Source organism: Cervus canadensis, chromosome 30 (assembly GCF_019320065.1).
Source record: "Cervus canadensis isolate Bull #8, Minnesota chromosome 30, ASM1932006v1, whole genome shotgun sequence".
NCBI classification, from domain to species: Eukaryota; Metazoa; Chordata; class Mammalia; order Artiodactyla; family Cervidae; genus Cervus; species Cervus canadensis.
Window position 1 is genome coordinate 17,397,350 of NC_057415.1, and position 15,247 is coordinate 17,412,596.

The 15,247-nt window shown below is 51.4% G+C and overlaps 1 protein-coding gene across 2 annotated transcripts in view; it reads right to left on the reverse strand.

Moving 5' to 3' along the window:
- Positions 1-2,107: 2,107 nt before the first annotated feature.
- BICD2 (BICD cargo adaptor 2) overlaps positions 2,108-15,247 on the reverse strand; it is a 54,292-nt gene continuing 41,152 nt past the window's right edge. Inside the window, exons 3-8 of one of the 2 annotated variants that reach the window (XM_043453205.1) lie at positions 12,056-12,208; positions 9,919-10,353; positions 8,287-9,294; positions 7,887-8,038; positions 6,055-6,265; positions 2,108-4,229 (exon numbers count right to left, since the gene is read on the reverse strand). In XM_043453205.1, the coding sequence (XP_043309140.1) occupies positions 4,224-4,229; positions 6,055-6,265; positions 7,887-8,038; positions 8,287-9,294; positions 9,919-10,353; positions 12,056-12,208 (1,965 nt within the window). In that variant the 3' untranslated portion in view covers positions 2,108-4,223. Of the gene's footprint in view, positions 6,266-7,886; positions 8,039-8,286; positions 9,295-9,918; positions 10,354-12,055; positions 12,209-15,247 lie in introns of both variants that reach the window. The other variant, XM_043453203.1, reaches the window with a different exon arrangement.

The window sequence follows — 15,247 nt, forward strand, 5'->3', positions numbered from 1 at the left end:
TGCCTATTGTTCTCATGGAGGCCCATGAGGTGGTGTGCTCACAGCGTCCATGGTGTGTGTGTGTGTGTGTGTGTGTGTGTGTGTGTGTGTGTGTGTGCGATCAGTGATGCCTATTGTTCTCATGGAGGTCCATGAGGTGGTGTGCTCACAGCGTCCATGGTGTGTGGGTGTGTGGGTGTGGGTGTGTGTGTGAGATCAGTGATGCCTATTGTTCTCATGGAGGCCCATGAGGTGGTGTGCTCACAGCGTCCATGGTGTGTGGGTGTGTGTGTGTGTGTGTGTGTGTGTGCGATCAGTGATGCCTATTGTTCTCATGGAGGCCCATGAGGTGGTGTGCTCACAGCGTCCATGGTGTGTGTGTGTGTGTGTGTGTTTGCGATCAGTGATGCCTATTGTTCTCATGGAGGCCCATGAGGTGGTGTGCTCACAGCATCCATGGTGTGTGTGTGTGTGTGTGTGTGTGTGTGTGTGTGTGTGTGTGTGTGTGCGCGCGATCAGTGATGCCTATTGTTCTCATGGAGGCCCATGAGGTGGTGTGCTCACAGCGTCCATGCGGGCAGCTTTTTTTTCTGTGGATAAGGTACCGTGGCATTGCCTTTCACCCAGAAGGAGGAGCTCTGTATGCGTTTAAGGCAGGGGGCTCCACTCCAGGGACCTGAGCTTATAAAGGATCCAGTTCATGGATGACTGAGGTGAACTCACAAGGGCCAGTTTACTTTCCCACAAAATGGTAACACACAGCTCTGCAGCTCTTTCAGCTCTGCTGTTTGAACACAACGGAAAGGTAAGCACAGAGGCAAACCTGATGGCATCCGGTCCCTGCCAAAATTTCACGCCAAGTGATGTCAGAATGTAGGCACCTCTGTTTCCCCAGGAGCCTCCCAAAGGTAGGAGGCACAGTCTCAAAGCTGGTGCTGTTGTTTATAGCTCTGGTAACATGCTGGGTGTGAGGGTGCAAACCACTGTAGGGAGATGGAGGAGGTGGTGGCAACAGGGACATTCCCTCTTGGAAAACACAACCAAATGGAAAGCTTTTCAGCTCCAACTGCCCTCTCCCACAGGCTCCTCGGGACTGCACCCACTCAGGAGGCTGCCACTCCACCTGTGAAATGAAGAAGCACTTGTGCAAGGACCCGAAGCACATTGAGGAGTAGGGAAGACCTCAGCATCTGCACTTGTGCATATGAAACACCCCAACAAGCAAGACTGGACCAAGGGCCAAGTGAAAGGGCTTGCTCTGCTTAGCCCAGTATGTCAATACCCCCTCCTCCAGATCTGTTGCAGGCTTTCTTCCCAACCTCTTCCAGAGGCCTGTTGGGATGACAGGCCAGGAGGGAAAGAAGATTTCTTCTATCTACGGAGTTAGAAAAACAAGTCTCTTTTGAAAGAAAGTTTCAAACTCAACATGGGTGCACACTACCAAAGTAGGACAGATGGGGACTGTCAAGGGGAGGGGCCTCTCAGTGATCATGAGGCCAAGGGAGACTTCAGGTGGAGGGTGCGGTCATGGGGAGATGCCAGGGCAGCAGGACCCTGACTTCAGACAGCTTCCCAGAGGGAAGCCCTGAAGTTTGGGTGAAATCACTTAGGTCTGACTGGGACTGTCAGAAGGAGAGGTGGCAAAGTGTCTTAAGACTTTGTGTCCTCAGACATGATTTGTCCCCTACACTCACAGTCACAAGCAATCGCTGGGACGGGCTCAGTGTGCCTTGAACACATTCCTGCAGATGAACATGGTTTTGTGTAGACAAACAAGTAACCCCTGTTGCCTGTACCCATTCATTCTTGGGGCACAAAGAGCAAGAGTTTGGACAGCAGAGGACTCCCCTGTCATGTAAATCTCTTCACTTCCTGATTAGGACAGCACAAAGGCAATGTGCTCCCACTGCCACACTGCTGGGTGTTCACAACACCTGATGCCCATCACAGGAGGCAAGCCATGTCTCCCCTCCCTCCCACGCCTCCTGAGAGAGGTCTCCGGGTGCCTCCAGTTCCCACCACCAGGGTTACTGACTGCCTAGTTTTCTTGTATTAGGTGCTGGAATTACAGTGCATTGCTGCACCCACTCATCTGGAGCAGGGGGTCAGAGCAGCCACAGAGAACAAGTCTTGTGCTTTGTCTTTTTATTATTTTTTATTTATTGGTCCTACCAAAATGACCCTTTACCCAGGCCCACTGTTCCTATGTGCACTGGCTTTATAGACACTTGTGCCATATGTCTGTGTCCCAACTGGTGACTGATTTCCCCTTCCTATTCCTTTTCCACGCAGTGCTTCATTTTCTCAAAATCTGAAAGGCATTTTTGTTTGTTTGGGTCTGTGTAAAAGTTCCTTGGCAGGAGAACATGCATATGATCTTAAAATAAAGACAACATTCTGACACTAAGGTAATGCACAGAAAAATACAGTACTCAGACATCATTGCAAATAAATACCCCATACAGATGAAGTTTTTGTAAATGTAACATTATTTCTTATGAATCAACACTGTAAGAGAAGGTAAAAATAGGGGTCCCTACAACTAGGAATAAAAATGCTTATTCCAGGAAACAGAATTCTTTTATCCTTGCTACTTATATTATTATAATTTGTCCTGTATTTTGGAGAAGAGAAGACACTTTTTCTCATTCCTCCTCCTCGAGTACCAATTTGACCATTTGCACAACCTCACTTAGCAAATCAGGACAGGACAAAGATCTGGTTTGCTAAGGAGCTTCAGTGACTTCTGTTTCCTGAAATTAACAGTGATTAGTTACACCAAGCAAGAGAATATATAATGTCTCTTTCTCACATTTGCAAAGAATACTATGGCTAACCCTCACCCCAGTGCACGAGGCCGACAATGCCGGCTCCCCTGCCACCCACCCCACTCTTCACAAACGTGGCGTGTTGTTCACATAGCTTGCTTAGCTTGTCCCATAAAGTCCATTTGGTTCCCAAAGCACGCTCAAGGTTTATATTCACTTTCATTTTTTCAGCCCCTGAATTTGCAAGGATCTGCACAGTAAAGAATCACTGACTAACAGAATTTTGCACAATTGCTGTTTTCTTTCCCTCAATGAAGATGCCCAGGTTTAGGTTCAAAGGTGTGTGCCTGTTCACACCAACTGGTCCACACCAGCCTTCAACATTTCCAAATAGCTCTTTACTGTCTGTTTTAGAGAATAGACTACACTGGGACACCTCCCTAAACTGATGAAGGCACTACTGGCAGTGATTACTAACAAAAAGGCGTTGAAATAGAACACCCTAAAAATCGAAGACTGTAGGATTTTCTAAGTGTACCACAATTTGGCACAACAACCAGAGTAACAAAACAATTCCAATTTGGAATTTCACTGGTACAGTTGTATAAAATTCTGTTAATCAGTCATGCTTCACAATGTCCTAAAACCCAGAAAATTCTGGAATTTGTAGGTAATACTACTCATTCAATAATTTATCTTTTTGTTTTCAAGTGCCTTTTACTGTTTAACCAGAGCAAAGGTCAAGTTTTCTTCTTGTTACACTGAACTATTCCTAAGAATAATAATAATACAATATGAAAAACCCCAGAATCGGAATACCCTGGATTTCTTAATGAACATGGCATTTAAAATCTGTAATTTCAAACATGAACCACAATGCCGTATAATCTAAAAGGCTGCTGTACCACAGTGTGGATACATTTAGCCGGGCTCCTTACCGGGTTGAAGCCTTCACCTAAACAGTCTAGAGCTACAGGCTAGGAAGACACGTCTGTGCCATGTGCTGACGTCAGACCAACACAGTGCTGGGAGCTACAGGACCACGAGACAGACCACGGCATCTGAGACCATCTCTACTCCAGGGATTAAGGAAGCAAATATAATATCAAAATATCAAAAGTGCACAGATTGACTGGGTAAAAAAGGAGTATCTGTAATAGGGAGACCCCAGTGGTGAGTGTTTCTAGAGGGTTCCTAAGCAAGCCTGGTGGTCGCTGTCCAAGCAGGTTCTTCAGTGCCTGTACAAAGGCCTTTCCAAGCAGCAGCTGGCGGTATTCTCAACATTAAAGCTTTTATTTCCTCTGCCATTAAAAACTCGGGGAATGCTATTTTGAAAAGAATTGCAGTGGCATATCCAAAAACGTTTCTAAGTGGACTTTTAGGCTGCCCTTCCTTCCTCTGCGTGGGCCCATGGGAGAGGAAGGGAGGGGGCTGCAGTGTGACAGGGCCGGCGGCCGAGTCCTCCCAGCAGCTACTCTACAGCTGAAAATGGGAGAAAACAAGACAGCGTTAGAACCGGTCACCTGTCAGACAACTAAGCTCTCGCCGAGCTGTGAGGGCATGGGTGTGTTAGTCGGCAGCAGAGAAGACCTGCATGTGCTAGGGGGGCCGCTGGCCCCGAGTGCCTCATGAAAACCCTTTACAAGTATGGAGAAGCTATGTGCCAGGCTCGGCGAGGAGGCAGAAGCAGTATGCGGGCCAGCAGGCAGTCATGCCCCTGGGAGTCCAGCTTGCAGAGGGGAGATGGCCTGACATCTTCTCAAGTGGGAGGGGCATCAAGACCTGACATCCCCTCTGCACAGCAGCCTGGAGCTGAAGACAGGCACACAGAAGGGACAGGGGTGGTCTATCCTGTGGATCTTCCATCTGGCAGTTTGGAAAACCCATACTGGCATCCGGTGGGAACTGAGACACGCGTGGGAACTAAGGGAATGAGTGGCATGGGGCAGAAAGAAGTGTGCAGGGGAAACACAAACTCCCCCTCCTGGCCACAGAGAGAGAAGCAAGGAGCTATTGAAGGTCTGCAGCCTCACGGCTGGTGGCCCCCAGGGATGATAGGGAGGGAAACACTGAGAGAAGTCCAGCTGCCAAAGCTCTGGTGTGGATGCAGCTCCTGAGAATGGGGGAAGTCCTCTGACTGCCTTTCCGGTCTGTTACCACCCCTTCAACTGCACTGACGATGAAGAACCATATTCCTCCTACCGTGACTCCTGAACCTTGCCCTGTCTCCACACAAAGCTCCCTTCCCACACCAGGCAGGGCTTCAGCTATAGCTGTGGGACCGAGTCCCACTGTTCAGCCTGGTCTGCTGGTGACTCAGACTCAGCTTAGGGGTTTCCATAGAGTCTGTTTCTTGGAGTCTGAAGCCCTGTGGGAGGAAGGCCTGATAATGGGCAGAGGGTGAAAAAATCCACTTGAAAGCTGGGGACACAATAAGTTCAAAAAGATGGGCTTCCTGTGAGGACAGAAGTCTAGCCAGGCACTTGGGAAGTTTTTCTTATTGGAAAAAACCCAAGCCTTTGGCCCGCCAATTTGTCACCTTGCAGGCCACCAGACAAGCATACAAATCTCAGAGAGAGAAGCTGAGACTGCTGAGCTCTGGTCTGGGATGTGGCTAGGCATGCCTGTGCCTCTTGGGCATGACTGGTCCCTGGGCTGGAGAACGTGGGGCTGCTCTTCCTCTGTGTTTAGGGGAAGGAATTCTGTAATTCTGTCCCAAATATAAACTGCAACGAGATGCTACACAAACTTCATAATCTGCCGAGTGCAGAGTGTCCTCCAAGGCTGCACCTGGGACTCAGGCTGGAACCTTTAACACTGGTTTCTGGGTGCTGGGGCAGTATAACTGCATTAGACACATGCAGGGAACATGCAAGTTTCAATGCAAGTTCTGCCCCTCCCAGTGGGAGCCAACAGCAACTGGGCCCTGGAAAGCCACATTTTTGCAAGGATCTGTGGCTCCAACCCCACCTTGACCACCCAACCAAGAGAGCAACTGCTGTGAAGGGTGGTCCCGAGGGATGAGAAACAGACACAAAGCTTGCAGCGTCCAGGTGGAGTGGCAGGCTGCCTCTGCTAAATTCTTCCCTCTGTGCATTAGTCACAGTTAAGACCAGCCTAGCACCACAGTCCCGCTGCTGCCAGGTTAGTTGAGGTGAAGCGACAGGTGACGTGCGGCAGGTTAGCTGCAGCGTGTGACCTTGCGGCCCTAATCGCAGTAAATGTTATACTTCTCGCCACAGAGCACCTGGGCAGCAAGCCCAGCACCCTCAGCCCTGTCACTAGCACAGGCGCAGGTATGACTTACACTCGGGGGGCCAGGCTTGGCCTTGGAGGTGGCCTTGGCGCGGCCCCTCCGGGTCTGCTCGTGGTCCAGCTCGAGCAGCTCCAGCCGCTGGGTCAGTGCCAGCTTCTGCTGGATGGCCATGCGCAGCAGTGAGTTGAGTGTCTTCTTCTCGTCCTCGGCAGCTGCCAGCTGCCGCTGCATCTCATCCAACTGTGTAATATACTCGTCACACCTGTGGGGAGGCAAGAGGCAGAGCGTGGCTGAAGGACCTGGGAGAGCCAGCAGAGCACGTGACCATGGTCCCCATGCTGAGAGCTCCAGGTGCATGCAAGCATGCATGCTAAGTCGTTTCAGTCGTGTCCGACTCTGTGTGACCCTATGGACTGTAGCCCATCAGGCTCCTCTGTCCAAGGGGTTCTCCAGGTAAGAACACTGGAGTGGGTTGCCATGCCCTCCTCCAAGGGGATCTTCCCAACCCAGGGATCAAACTAGCATCTCTTAAGTCTCCTGCATCGGCAGGCGGGTTCTTTACCACTAGTGCAACCTGGGAAGCCGAGCTCCAGGTGAGGGGACTGCAACAGGATTCATCAGCTTACTGAGCTACAAACGAAGCAGATGGGCCTTTCTGAGGTTTGGCTTTCTCTGGGAGGGACTCTCTAAAGCCAGTTTTCACTAAAGGAGGCAGTGGATGCCCTTGAAGGCCTCCAGCTGGCCCAGGGGAGCAAGTTAGAGGTGTGATGTCACTTGGCTCTCAGGATGTAGGGATAAACCCGAGGGCAGGAATCTGTTTGTTCTTGGAACAGCCCAGGCACACAGCATGTGCTTAGTAAGTCTGGGACAAACGGCCAACTAGAGGCCGGGAAAAGCACACGTGGGTGCCATAAACAGCCCCATTTTAGCATCTGCCAACTGTGACATGGGCCCTCTACCTGGGTAAGGATCTGGGCGAGAAACGCCCACTCTGGGTCTGTCCCTGAGGGAGGGAGTATGGCTGGGATAAGGGGGTGGTGGGCACACCCACCCTGCACCCCCATCCACCAAGGCCAAGGACCGTCAGCAAGCTTCAACCTTTACCCAGAGGTTTGCCATCTGGGCTCCATCTGAGAAGTCACATTTTAAATAACACAAGTTGAGGAAGCAAAGGTCAACACTGAACTCTTTCCCACACATTCTGCCCAGAAGCAGGGAGCTTGTCCCTCTGCTCCCACATCGCTGAAGCTCGGGGAACGCCCAGCGCCCTGACACAGGGCAGAGCAGACCCTGAGCTCAGCCCCCACCTATGTGACCAGGAGTCTCGGCCTCCCCGCCCTGAGGACACACCAGGCCTATCCAGAGAGCACTCCCCGGGTGCTTGACTGACTGTGGCCAGCAGATGGCACCAGGCCTCTCTGAACAGCTCTGAACAGGGAGACACCCAGAACCAGGCCCCAGAGCAGCCTCCAGCTCGGCACTTGCCCAGGGTTCCTGGCCACAGGACTGGCCTCAACAAAGATGCTGCCCACCACCTCCAACAAACCCCAACTGGTAGGGTCAGAGTGGGAGCACTGTGACCTCACCACTGCTGAGAGGGGAACCTTTCTTCTAAAATAAGACGAACTTTCCACCAAGTTCTGGAAAGCAAGCTCCTCATTTTTTATCAGTGGCTTGCCCACTTGCCTGCTTCTCTTTCAAAGCTCAAGCCTCCAGCCTGGCCACTAAGGACCTGCACTCTTAGCCTTTGGCTTCCAACTTCTTCATTTTACACAAAGTGGAGACAAAACTTGGGCCCCTGGGTTTTCACAAATAGCAGAAATGGAAATTTCCCACAGGGCCAGGTTCCTGGGCTGCTGAGCAGCGGCAACAGTGAGCATTACCTGGTGGCAAACATAGCGCGCAGCGAGGAGAAGGTGGCTGCGTCCTCCTTGAGGGCCTTGAGCTCGTTGCGCAGCTTCATCATGGTCTCAGTCACCATGGCCTTCTCGTTCTCGTACTTGCTCTTTAGGTTGGCGAGGGCCACCTCTGCCGTCTGTGGGGTCAGAGTTGTAAAAGACAGGCAGACGAGGTGTCAGGAGGGGTCCGCTGCCCTGGTGAGCACTGCAGATCAAGGCTCCAGCCAGCCCTGGGCCCCCGAGACCCAGCCCCTCCCCACAGCACCGAGGTGAGGTTTTCTCTCATCTTCTCTTCGAGCTGGGGCAGGACCAGATGGGAAGCCAGGGCGGCTGAGAAAGCCCCCACCCACCTCCCCGCCCCCGCTGGACGCGCGCGCCGGCACACCTGCTTGTTGGCCTTGAGCACCGTGCGCAGCGTGGTGATCTGCTCCCGCTTGGTGCTCAGCAGCGACTTCAGCTTCAGGATCTCCTCCATGAGGGCCTCCCGGTCCTTGTCGGCAGCCGGGCCCAGCTCCTGGGAGGCCAGGCGCTGCCGAGACAGCTCCGTGGTGCGGTCCACGGCTGCCTGCAGGTGCCTGATCTGATCACGGATGATGGCAATCAGATTGTAGATGTTCATGGGCTCTCGGCGGGGGTCACTCAGGGGTGAGGGCAGAGAGGAGCCAGGCGAGGGGCTGCTGTCCCTGGCCCTACCCTCTGCGGGTGGTGGGCCCTTGGGCAGGACAGGTGAGCGGCGCTCACGGGTCTCAGGGCTGCAGCTGCCGGTGCCAGCCGGGCCCTCACGGTAGTAGTCCAGCATCACACGGGTGGGTGTCTCATTGTTGCACATGCACACATGGTGGTAGAGGTTGGCCAGTTCCTCGCTGAAGGTCACCAGCTCATCCTGGGCCACGCTCAAGCTGCCTTGTGTCTCGCCTGCAACGTCGCTCACCTTCTTCAGCTCCGTCTGCAGCCGGGCCAGGAGCTCACGGTCCTGGCAGCTGGCTTTCTCCAACAGGGAGACCTTCTCGGTGAGCGCCTGGCTCTCGGCTTCATGCCGGCCCTTCTCCTCAGCGTGCTGGGCTTCGCTGGCCTCGTGTGCACTGCGCAGGGCCTTCAGCTGCTCCCGGAGGTCACCAGCCTCTGCCAGGGCCACACGGTACTTGCAAGCCAAGATCTCAGGCCCGTTGATGTCCACCTCATAGTAGTCACCATCCTCATGGCTGTCTCGCTCCTTCTCACTGTCCAGGGCTGTCCGCCGCTCCTTGCTGGCCTGCAGGCGCCGCAGAGCGCTCAGGTTCTCCGTGAGGCGGCTCACCTCCTCATGCTGCTCTGACAGGGCCCCTCGTGCCTGTTCCAGCTGCTTCTGTGTGTCCTGCAGTGTTGCCAGCAAGCCCACCTTCTCCCGCTCCACCTGCAAAGGCAGAGCAAGGGACTGTCAACAGCCCACAGGAGTCTCTGCCCTCAGAGAACCCCTGGACAGTCCGTACCACATTCATCACCCTGCTGAGCTCTCTGTGATAAATTTGGGTCAAGGTGTCATGTGTGGGGCTATGATGGCTCCTCCCCTGCCCAGCTGTGGGGCCAAGTGAGTTCCTCCTTAGAGACATGCAGCAAACCAAGAGGCTGTGATGCAGACCCTGGGGTTCTGTTCTGTTGGGGCAGGAAACCCTGACGTGTCTAAAGGACACAGCATAGGAAACCATGTGTGAAGACCTCAGAGAGATTTTAAACCTCTGGTGGTGCCCACACTCATAACCAGAAAACTACTTCTCTGGGCATCTTCCACCTATAATGCTGCAGTTCCAATTAGGTAACAATACAGAATTACCTACATAAAAGAGATGTAAGTAAAAAACAGTGCATAGCATTTAAAAAATTTACAAAAGTGTCAGGCAAGCCCTGTCCTGGTAACAGCAGGTCTGGCCAACACCACCGGGGACAGCAGTGGAGGTGGGGATGGCGCACACCGGCCCAAGGCCCAGGGCTGTGGCACAAACCGGATGGGGTGATGTCCCAGCACCATCTACCTGCTCACCTGCATCAGCTGCTGCTTCAGCTTCTGGATCTCAGAGATGTTGAGCTCGCTGAGCAGATCAGAAACAAGGCTGGGAGGGGGTGGAGTGAGGCCGTCCTTGGTGGGCGTGGAGGTCTTGTTGTCCAGCGGCACCTTGCCCAGGCCACCGTGCTCGAAGCCATTGGCCAGGGCCTCGGCGTCATCACCAAGCTTGAGGCCGTCCAAGGAGACATGCAGGTGGCTGGTGTAGAGAGAGTCGTTGATGCTCATGTAGTGCGACAGCTCCTTGCGCAGGCTGTTCTTCTGCTCCCGCTCTGTCTTCAGGGTCTCCAGAGCCTCCTCCAGCTGCCGCTCCGAGATCTCCTTAAGCCTAATGGCATCCTCCAGCTGGCTGTTGAGATATTCGGTCTCTTCCTCCAGACGTTTGATCTCATGCTTGAGGCCCTCAAACTCTACCTGTGAAAGAGAGGTTGACACTCTTCTATCCCCGCGGGATGGGGAAGAAGCACCATCGTGTTGACTGAACAGCGGGGAGAACATGGATACTCAGAGGGTTGCAGGCATGCGGTGCACACAGGAAATGCTGAGCTCGCGCCTGGGACACGTGTGCACGTGGTGTGAGCAGTGCGAAAGCATGAGACGTGCTCAGCACCAAAGATGCCCTGGACATCAGAACACACCCACACTGCAAATCTGTTAGGTAACTTAAAATGCTACCAAGTATATATTGATTTTAAATTCTACAAAACGATTTCATCATCGCTAAGAGTTGATTAAATACTTTTAAGATACATAAAATATGTATCTAGATGTGCAATGTGACCATCACTTCTAATCACATTTCAAAATGAAGGAACTAAAGCTCCCACTGGAGTGGGATGTGCCTCCACTGTACACACCACCCTGACTGAGAGGCCCGGGTACAGGGGGAGAGGCGGAGTCCAAAGCTGTACGCACTAAAACAGTATTTGCAGGTGAACAAGGAAGGAACAGACAGAAACCAATGCTTGGTGTGGGTACTCAGGGTCTATGAGCAACTTTTAAAAAATGGGTATCATTCTGCAACATTTGTGCAAGAAACGAGGAGTAAATCACTCAAGTGGCAGGTAGATGAGGGTCTCTGTGGGCTGAGGACTGGAACAGGGGAACCCCAAGGGGAGAGGCCAGACTCCACCATGTGCCACTCAGGGTCTGGTTTCCCACTCCTCAGGATGCTTGACCCACAGACGAGCACAGCGTCACAGAGGGTCTGCCGAGCAGCCAGAGGAGGAGCTCCACTTCCTCCGGCTCCAAGGGTCAGAAGTTCTGCTACCAGCATAAACACACGGGCCCATGCTTCCTTATGCAGGATTTAAATACCCAGGTCCCCAGTTTGGGGATTTCTGGGGTAAAGGTCCCCCTAGTCCCCAGCCTGTGAAGCTGTGGTTCCTGGACAGTTAGGTGACAAGGGCAGGCCTTGAGGGGCCTGAGTGCCCAGGACCCCCTGGGTGTCCTATCCCAGGTAGAAGTGACCCTCTTTTCCTCTCACAGGTGGAGGTGACCCTTCTGTCCCCATCCTGTCACAGGTGGGGAGAGGAGATCTCCTGTTCCTGTCCTGTCCCAGGTGGACGTGTTCCTACTCGTCCCACCCATTTTTATGTTACTTGAGAACATCATATGACAGCTTGGACATCTCCACACTGCTCAAGGGTCACTAGGCTTCACCCCAGGGTCCAGGACCATATGGGGTTCAAAGGAGGCTAGAAAACATGATACAGTGGGAGGAGTGGGTACACTGATAGCTCTAGGGTTCCACAGGGCATACGGACAACGCTGGTCTCCTGTTGGCACCTGAAATGAGACGGAGCCAGACACCCAGCCTCTGGGGTCTTTTGGTATCACCTCTTCATCACCTCCATTCTTCCTCCCATTTTTTGCTGGCTGGAACACCTTGGTCAGTCTAATTGCCAGCCAACAATATAGCCGGTCTTTTTCTGGTCTTGAAGGGGCGGGGCCCTGCTGCCACACCCTTGAACCACAGTGGCATATACCCCCCAGCCTGAGTGTAGAAGGAGAGAGGGAATGTCTTCTGACCATGGAGACAACAAAGTCAGGGTTAGGCCAGGGCTGTGGCCCAGAGGTAACCCACCTGTCCCACCTGCCTGGCCCAGATACTTACCTGATTCTGCCTGAGCACAGACACTTGCTTTTGCAGGCTGATATTTTCCTCCTCCAACTCCGAGTAGTCCTGCAGCAGGCGTGCCTCCCGGAACTTGTACTCCTTGATGTCATCCCGCAGGCGGCCACGCTGAATCTCTACGTTCTGATTGATCTGCCAGGAGGAAGGTGGATGTGAGAAGCCTGCGCTAGTTGGTCTCACCACTCCTAAGGCAGAAGGGGCTCAGTGCAGCCAGGCCCACCATGGTAGCCACACAGCCAGGGCGTGGAAGCCCAGGCTTGCCGTGGTGTCCAAGGCCGCCACCTGACAGAGCTGGGGCCGTGAGCTGTGTGGTGTGCGGGTGGACAGCGCAGTCTCAGCAGCTCTGACCCTTGCCTTCTTCGTGTGTAAAATGGGGTTAAAAGCAGTTCCTCTGTCACACGCTGCTGGCAGCATGAACACTGGGGCAGTGCTGTGGAAACAGTCTGCAGATACTCAAACAGCTCAGCACAGGGTTAAAGCTGGCCCAGCGGTGGGCCTCGGCATGCACTCCAAAGACAGTAAAACACATGTCCACGCAAAATCTTGTGAGTGAATGTTCAGACACTATTCATAACAGCAAAGGCAGAAACAACCCAAATGTCCACCAACTGAAGAGATAAACAATATATGGTATATTTATACAACTGGATGTTACTACATGTGCTGTAACACAAATGGACCTTGAAAACATGAGTACAAGAAGAGGTGTGAGTGGTCACATACTGTATGACTTCACTTATATGAAATATTGAGAATAAGCAAACCCACAGAGACTGAAAAAGCAGATCAGTGGTTGCTGGTGGTGGGGTGGGCAAGGGGAAGATGGGAAGGAGAGTGACTGTTAATGGGGTTTCTTCTTGGAGTGATGAAATGTTCTAAAATTGATTTGGGATGGTGCATGAATCTGTAAATATACTAAAATCCACTGACTGCATACTTCCAAATGGGTGATTTGTAAGGGATATGAATTATCTCAATAATTCTATTAAAAAAGTCCCTGCTCCAAGTTGTCTGGGGGATTCAAACACGCATGGAGAAAGGCAAGTGCAGACCTGGCATGAACTGTGCCATCAACACCGCTGGGGATTCTCAACTTGCTACTACTCTGTGCCAAGGGCCAGGACCTGGGTCCCTTGGCCAACATTCTGGAGCCATTGTATACACTGTAGGATGTTTAGCAGTAGCCCCCACACCTGCTGTGACCACAGAAACTGCCTCCAGACATGGCTGGTGCCCCTGGAGGCAGAATCGTCTCCAAGGCAAACTCTCCATCTCTCCCCACATTCTTGGCCCCAACATTCTAAGCAGCCTCCCCTACATACCTGCAAAGATCTAACGCCCACTGCCTTGGCTAGCAGCACCATCACCCACTGGGCCCCAGAACTCACTCTGTCCTCTCCCAGCATAGCAGCTCTCTGCTGGTGCTGAGGTTTCTTGTGATCACATTCATGCATATACTTTGCAGACAAGATTCTACAATTCCACATAGGTACGCATGGAAAAGCAATGTCGGATTGATAAAATGAAATAGGACCAATAAGAAAAGAAGAACCCAACAAAAGGGGGAATGAGTTATTACATGTATCAAGGACTCCTGACAAGTGCTTACTACCAAAATCTCCAGCAAATGAACCGATGCAGTTCCCTCATTAAGTGACACAAGGAGGTACCCAACAGATGACATGGGAAAAAAACAGACACCAAATTACTGACTGTGGTGCTGGCGGAGCGGCGGCTGTGCAGCGCTGGCATCTGAGGAAAAGAAGAAGAGCGAAAAGCAAAGGAGAAAAGGAAAGATATTCCCATTTGAATGCAGAGTTCCAAAGAATAGCAAGGAGATTAGAAAGCCTTCCTCAGTCATCAGTGCAAAGAAACAGAGGAAAACAATAGAATGGGAAAGACTACAGATCTCTTCAAGAAAATCAGAGATACCAAGGGAACATTTCATATAAAGATGATCTCTAAAGGACAGAAATGGTATGGACCTAACAAAAGCAGAAGATATTAAGAGGTGGCAAGAATACACAGAAGAGCTATACAGAAAAGATCTTCACGACCCAGATAATCATGATGGTATAATCACTCACTTAGAGCCAGACATCCTGGAATGCGAAGTCAAGTGGGCCTTAGGACACATCACTACAAACAAAGCTAATGGAGGTGATGGAATTCCAGTTGAGCTATTTCAAATCCTGAAAGATGATGCTGTGAAAGCGCTGCACTCAATATGCCAGCAAATTTGGAAAACTCAGCAGCGGCCATAGGACTGGAAAAGGTCAGTTTTCATTCCAATCCCAAAGAAAGGTAATGCCAAAGAATGCTCAAACTACTGCACAATTACACTCATCTCACACGCTAGTAAGATAATGCTCAAAATTCTCCAAGCCAGGCTTCAACAGTACATGAACCCTGAACTTCCAGATGTTCAAGCTGGATTTAGAAAAGGCAGAGGAACCAGAGATCAAATTGCCAACATCCATTGGATTACTGAAAAAGCAAGAGAGATCCAGAAAAATATCTATTTCTGCTTTATTGACTATGCCAAAGGCTTTGACTGTGTGGATCATCACAAACTGTGGAAAATTCTTAAAGAGATGGGAATACCAGACCACCTGACCTGCCTCTTGAGAAATCTATATGCAGGTCAGGAAGCAAGTTAGAACTGGACATGGAACAACAGACTGGTTCCAAATAGAGAAAGGAGTACATCAAGGCTGTATATTGTCATCCTGCTTATTTAACTTATATGCAGAGTACATCATGAGAAACGCTGGGCTGGAGGAAGCACAAGCTGGAATGAAGATTGCCAGGAGAAAGATCAATAACTTCAGACATGCAGATGACACCACCCTTATGGCAGAAAGCAGAGAAGAACTAAAGAGCTTCTTGATGAAAGTAAAAGAGCAGAGTGAAAAAGTTGGCTTAAAACTCAACATTCAGAAAACTAAGATCATGGCATCTGGTCCCATCACTTCATGGCAAATAGATGGGGAAACAGTGGAAACAATGGCTGACTTTATTTTTCTGGGCTCCAAAATCACTGCAGATGGTGACTGCAGCAATGAAATTAAAAGACGCTTACTCCTTGGAAGGAAAGTTATGACCAACCTAGATAGCATATTAAAAAGCAGAGACATTACTTTTCCAACAAAGGTCTGTCTAGTCAAGGCT